The sequence below is a fragment of the Rattus rattus genome, chromosome 3 (genome assembly GCF_011064425.1).
Source record: "Rattus rattus isolate New Zealand chromosome 3, Rrattus_CSIRO_v1, whole genome shotgun sequence".
Taxonomy (NCBI): Eukaryota; Metazoa; Chordata; class Mammalia; order Rodentia; family Muridae; genus Rattus; species Rattus rattus.
Window position 1 is genome coordinate 133,888,469 of NC_046156.1, and position 7,179 is coordinate 133,895,647.

At 37.5% G+C, this 7,179-nt stretch overlaps 1 protein-coding gene across 1 annotated transcript in view; it reads left to right on the top strand.

Moving 5' to 3' along the window:
• Positions 1-2,854, top strand: part of Cpb1 (carboxypeptidase B1) — a 32,076-nt gene extending 29,222 nt beyond the window's left edge. Inside the window, exons 10-11 of the mRNA XM_032896799.1 lie at positions 337-421; positions 2,534-2,854. Coding sequence (XP_032752690.1) covers positions 337-421; positions 2,534-2,721 — 273 coding nt within the window. The 3' untranslated portion in view covers positions 2,722-2,854. The remainder of the gene's footprint in view (positions 1-336; positions 422-2,533) is intronic.
• Positions 2,855-7,179: the final 4,325 nt, after the last annotated feature.

The following is a 7,179-nucleotide window of genomic DNA, read 5'->3' on the forward strand; positions in this document are numbered from 1 at the left end:
CCTTTCAGGTATGTTTTGTTTTTGTGCATTGACATCAATAACCTCTGTGCATAGCATAAGGACTTCCTGGGGCTTGCTTTGCTCTTAACCCTGCAGCAGTGAAATGAAAGAACTTCAGCATGAGTGCTTGTGGAGGGCATTGGGGAAGACATTCTTTCACAAGATTTACTTATCAATATGACTCAGGTGAAAAAACTGAAACAGACATTGAAAAGGCATAAAATATGAATCCAAATGTGCCGTAAAGGTCTTTGGTTTTTGACACAAGTGTGCAGGGTATGTGTTTGTTTGGCATTGTGGCTTTTGTTTGTTCACTTGCCGATGGTTCTTCTACAGAATGCCCTGGTGAAAGGTGCGGCAAAGGAGCTTGCCACTCTGCATGGCACCAAGTACACATATGGCCCAGGAGCTACAACAATCTGTGAGTTGTGGGTTCAGAACTATGCAAAGAAACCGCATGTCTAGAAAGGAACTATGCTTCCTACTGTCTTTCTTTTCTCGTCATTTAAAGCACTTGTGCCTCATAGCAATTTTTAAATGTAGTATATATTTTTCTATGCAATAGGTAGAAATAAATAGCCTTTCCAAACGACAGTGACTTCTGCTACTGTATGCAGCCTTTGTGGATTTACTCTGTGCCAAGCTTTCGGTAGGTGCTAAAAGAAAAAGAAAAGAGGGATGCAGAGGAGAGATGCAGGGAGGAAAAACTGGAGTAAGCAGACCAAGGCAGTCCTTGAAGAAGTGACCAAGGGGATTTTGGTACTAGGAGATAGAGCATTAGGTTACAAAGTAAGAACATACCCAAATCAAGTGTCCTTTGTTTGGATCTTATCCCTAGGGTGATGACTTGGATGTATCACTGAAGGATCATTGCAGGATGAGAGCACAGGAGGGAGTCGTTTCTTGATAAAAAGGCCATGGGTAGGGAAAGAATTGAGGAAATGACTCACCCTTCGGAGGAGCCCAATTCCTCTTCCTGAGCAAACCAGTAGAAGAAACACACAGCAAGACAGATACAGTGGAATTTTCTTAGCCATAAAGAAAACTAAAATCACCCATTTGAAGAAAAAGTGGTGGAACTGGAAAATATTCCATGGAATAGAGTAACCTAGACTAGAAAGACAAAGGCCATGTGCTCTGTCTCATAGGCAAATCTTGGCTTTCCATATACAGGTATTTGCATAATTCACATATTCCAGACCCAGTGTCTGTGCATTTCAGGAAAGTGAGAAAAGTCCAGGAGAGAAGGGTAGAGAGTGGGTCAGAAGGAAAGGAGGGGACTAGAACACATATGATAAAAGAATGAAACTGCTCTTACAGAGAGCCTGGGTTCGGTCCCCAGCATTCACATGATTGAGTCACAATTATCTGCAGCTCCAGCTCCAAGGGACTTAACACCAGCTTCTGCACACATGCAGCACTCATAAAGCGAAAGCAGGAAGAGCTAGGCGAGCTAGACCCCAGCATCGCAGTCACTACAGAGTTTGAAGTTCTCTTAAAAAGCACATTCTGCAGGACAAATTTTCTATTTCTATCTCCACTTTCTTCTGCCTCCCACTGATTTCTTTTTGACCAAGTTCTGAAAAGGTTGGAAATAGACACAAGGCAAAAGACCCAGTCCTGTCACCAAGGGGCTATTGATGACTGCCACTGAGAAGGCTCCAGCCTTAGCTGTTGCATTTGCTAAAGCTCAAAAGCATGTGAAGTTTGTTAAAGAGGAACACTTTCTGTGACCTTGTTGTAAGGTGTCCTCTTAAGATGGTTCTGACAGAGATGACTTGCTTGTTCACCTTTTTCAAACCATGGGTTTATGCACTCAAGTTTAATTAGGCTTATTTTGCCATTGTCTGTAGGTCAATAAGGGACAAGGAAAATGTCTTTCCTTTGTCCCAGCATCTCTAAAGATGAGCACACGACTTGTAGCTCAGTAGTGGATGTTGAGCTCTTGATTAAATAGATGAACAAAAAAGATAAATTAGTGACAGCAAAATTATAATTGAATGTTTAACTAAATGAATAACTACGTCAGGCACCAAAGATAAAAAGTGAATACTTAGGAACCAAAGGTGGTGTGGCTGAGTGGATAGCCCTTGCCTAACATAAGCAAGGCTCCAAGTTCAATCTGTAGCAGTGAAAAAGAAGAAGATGGTCACCCTTGCCCTCAAACTGTCAAGCTTCATGATGCTGAAGTTTCTACAAGCTTGAGGTGCTGTCCTCTTACCACTCAGTTTTCTTTGCTATCCTGGGAGAAAGTCATTCTTTAGTGAGATGCCCACACACTCCCCCACTACATATAAGTGCACTGAGAATTTCATATTACTAAAAGCATACTTCCTGGGATCATTTATTCAAAAATAATTCTAGAGTGACGTAGAATTGATTTCTTGATATACTTTGCTTTTCTGTTGACTAGGCAGCCTGTTCGTAATATTTTTCATAGTGAAAAACTCGTACTTAGAAAGAGAAGCTGGTGATTTCTTTTACCCTCCTTGCTAGACTTAAAGGTTTTACTTTTGCTGTTTTCTCATTTCAGATCCTGCTGCTGGGGGATCTGACGACTGGTCTTATGATCAGGGAATCAAATATTCCTTTACCTTTGAACTCCGGGATACAGGCTTCTATGGCTTTCTCCTTCCTGAGTCTCAGATCCGCCAGACCTGTGAGGAGACAATGCTTGCAGTCAAGTACATTGCCAATTATGTCCGAGAACATCTATATTAGTGAAGAATCTGGACCACCTTATTCCAAAATGCTTACTGCTCATTTCTTGTTTCTCTTTCTCTTAATTTCTTGGGTGTGTTGACAAATTGGACCTCTAAAAATATCTTAATAAAATCATATCATTGTTGGAAAACATAGCAGATGGCCTGCTTTGGGAGGGAGAGGGAACAATGAGCGAGTCAGCTGTGTGCACGTATTGGTATTATCAGTTATGGAGAAACTACTCCTTCTGGAGTTGACCAATACTGACAGAGAACCCTGTTTATAATGGAAAACTTATGAATAGGAAAAAATATAGTGGAAAGTGAAGATTATAAAACATAATAGAGTTGAAAAATTGGCATCCTGGCTTAGGTTTTATCTCAGCTCATTCAAGTGACATAATGAAATAGCTATAGAATACCAAAAATTTTAGTAAGCGACTGAAGACAAAACAATGAAAGAGAAAGATTGCACATTTTCCTGTTTATGTGTGTCTGTGTGTTTTGTGTGTGTGTGTGTGTGTGTGTGTGTGTGTGTGTGTGATAAAACAGAAACTGGATAAGTAATCAATAAAAATAATAAATAAAATAATATGTAAATATTTAATACTAAAATAATATGCAGTAGAACAAACATGTTATAAATAAATAATATATAATAAAATAGTAAAATTAATAAAGAAAATTAGTTATTTGCTTTATACTAAATAAATGAGTTCTAGATTGCTCAAAAAGAACATGTAAGAAGTAAACTTCCTGGTGTGGGGAGAAGGCTTTTGATACTTGTTATAATATAGGTAAATGAGTCACAATACACTGCACAAAGTGACATCCAGAACTTCCTGTGGTTGTTCAAATGAAAATGAAAAAGTCAGTGAAGAAGGAATTGGGAGAGCTGGAGAGGGCACAGGTAGGCTTGGGGAGGGAGAGAAGGGCCACGTCAGGCATAGCCTAGATGCCATGTTTACAACTTAATGCATTGATCTTAGAACCATGGCAAACCATGGAAGATGGTGAGTGTTGAATGACTTTACCAGAATCTTCTTGGAACAGCAGATTGTGGCAAGCAGACTGGAAGTAAGACAAGAGATGCTAGTAGGGCCAGCTGGACCAATAAAAGAATCAAAAGCCACTCTATTATTTCCACATCACACATGAACTGATATTTTATGGAATTAGAAGAAAGTCAGCTAATATATGACACCATTTCAATATTTTAAAACAGAATAATATATACCTAATTTATAACTTTGGAGCATCTTGTAGAAAAAGTGTGGCGCCAAAAAAATTAAATCATATTAATATAATATGATCGTAATATATATTAAAATATAACAATGTTCTAATATAAAATTCATTTGAAATCACAGTCATTTGGGACTTGAAGTGAAGCTGTCAAGCCAAAAACTGACTAATGCCCTGATTTCCCACAAGATGGCAGCATTGAAACCACAGCTTACCAATGCTCTTCAAAGTATTTTTTCCTATTCATAAGTTTCCCATTATAAACAGGGTTCTCTGCCAGTATTGGTCTACAAATCCTCAACACGTGTATTGAGGGAGATTCTTAAGTGCAAAAAGTAAATTACCATGAATTAATTAATTGTGTGCATAGATACATTTGCAAATATGTGTGTATGTGTGTATTCTAGTTAACTTCCTTAGCTCTCCTCCATCCTTTTCATGTATAATCTGCCAACCAACATATGCAAATCATGAAAATAAGTCAAATAAGAATGCTCCAAAGTCCCAAACTGAATACTTTTTTAAATGTAAAGAAATGCATGTGGACTTCTCTAAGAATTGAAGAGATAATTTAAGAATAGTAAGGAATAGGGAAGTGATGTAAATATTATCAGGAGTCTAAGATTGGAGACTTTTAGCACTTGGGAGATTTTTTTCTATAAATTCCATCTAGTAAAAACGAGCATGCTAAGAGCTCTGTGCATTTAAAATATATCAAGAAAAACAGAAAAAGCCAGAGTCTGATTCATTCCTTCCCAGTACATCCTTCTGACCTCTTCTTGTCCATGCAAGAGCACCCACCCTCAGCTCTTGAGAAAGCTTCTTTCTCCGTTAGCCTCTTACACTTGGTGAGTCCATGACCACCTTGGAGCCTTTTGTTCAGCTCCAAGCACTCGAAACAACCATTATAGATTGTGCTGTATATTTGTCTCTTATGGTTTAGTTTCAAAAGAAAAAGAAAAAAAAGCAGGATATTTTCTGGTGTCACTTATGTAATCTCCATATATCTAATACCCAGTGCTTTATAGTTCTGTTTTTGTAAATGAGCTATATGGATTGATCAAAGATAGATTTTTCTGTAGAATAACATGAAAAATCAACAAGTTAATTTGGGGCTCGCATGGAATTTTGATGAGCTGTCTCCTTGGAGAAGACTATCATTCCCCATCTCCCTATACCACACACTCACATATTTGTTCAGATAAACGAAGACAAATTTCTTTACAGCACTTACTAAGTACTTTGATTTAGTTTTAAGAACTCAACCAATTCTGGACCATTCAGATATTTTAGCAGGTAAGAACACCTGCTACAAAGCCTTGGAAACGACATGGTAGAATGGGGGGATCAACTCCACAAAGTTATGCTCTGTCCTCTACAACACACACACACAAACACACACACACACACACACACACACAATCAATCAATAAATAAATAAATGAATATAATTTTTAAGTTATGGGATCTATTACCTTTGTTTAACCCCAAACATGATGGGAAAAATTAATAAATCCATTAATAAATCTGCAACTAAATACAGAATTTTTTTTCTCTTTCAGCATACCCTTAGAGAGATATCTAAAGATATTCTAACTGTTCGTTGGGTAGAATTTTTGAAAGGAGAATCATTAGAAAGATCCTACTAACAAAATCTTTTCACTTCCATTTTCTGTGACAATTCTTTGATGGTAATAATGTTAGAGAGCAGAAAAGCAGAGTGGAAAAATAAAGCAATATCTTAACACATGCTTAGATTAGCATGGTCATAGACGTCCTAGGATTCTGGAACTCCAAAAGATAGAAATGTATTGCTGTGGGAAGTGTTAAACTTTTAATTTGAGGTGACTCACTTAAACTGAAATACAACAGCTTGATATAGTCTATTCTGAAATGGCATTATTCTCACAGCTATTTGTCCTGCTTTACACACAGGCTGAGCCCTTTCATAAACTTTGATATGGTGATAGGAAGCTATGCTGAACTCTGTATGACAAGAAATAACCCACATTCTGAATAAAAGTTCATGAATATATCTGAACTCTATTGTCTTTGCCCCAAACAGTAAGTGGACAGTTGGGGAGAGTGGCCCTGAATATGTGCCTGAATGAGTGTCAGCTCAAGATTTTATTCAGGAACACTGACTTATCAACATGCACAAGTCAAAAGATGTACTTTATCATCAGAATTCAATCATGAGGTTCCCACTTGCCTCAACTTATCTAGATCCCTAGGAAAATCAAGCCTCTTCTTTATGTAAAGTGGTATAAGGTTGTCTCAGGACTACCAAGGTGAGTTGGTTCTCTCCTTCTACTATGTAAGTCCCACAGATCCAGCTCTGATCATCAGGCTTGGTGTCAGAGGTTTATGACCAAAAGGAAAAAAAATACCTTAGACTACCAGAATTAAAATTTTCTTTTTTTCTATTTTCTTATATAACTGGCAAAACTATTTTCAGTAGTGAATTAGAGGTTTGAAAAGTCTGAGGATGAAGTGCCTAGAAACATTTCTGTTTGAACAATCCTTTACTTGAATCTATCACATGATACATGTTGATACTGATCAGTTCTCCAGCCTAACAGTGTCCAACTGTGAGTTTCTGTTTGTCGAACCTGAAGGAGAGCTCATACTTTAGGGTCATTTACCAGATGCTAATTCCTTTACATATACTATCTCGGTTAATCTTGTCATTCATGAACATCTTTGTAGTATCTTTTCAGATAAGGAACTAAGGAAAGACACTGCTCACATGGGTACAGCTTTAAGACCCGTTTTACCCTTGTATCTGTCTAAATCTAAAATCAAGCTTTCCTTTTCAGTTTGCTCTTGTCAAACACATGTTCAAGCAAAAGCAACAGATCAAGCCTTTGTTCTGAGAGTTTCTAGTGTTGCCAACATTGACCAATGAAGACATACAGAATTTTATAAAAATTTTTACTTTCTTATCTTCAGAGTTTAGACAAGATTCTTGAGAATATACATCAAACTCTTGAATGGAGTATCTATTGTTTCTCAGATAATAAGGACATCCTTCAATAATAATATTTTGATAAGTACATGTAGCCAAGTTGACATTATAACACACACTTATAATACCAGAACCAGTAAGGCTGAGGCATGAAATTTCTAAGTTCAAGGCCAACCTTTAACTCCAAAACCCAACTCAAACATAGCAATATCTTGCCTACCCAAATTTCCAAAGAAAGAAAGAGAGAAGGAAGAGGAAGCAAAG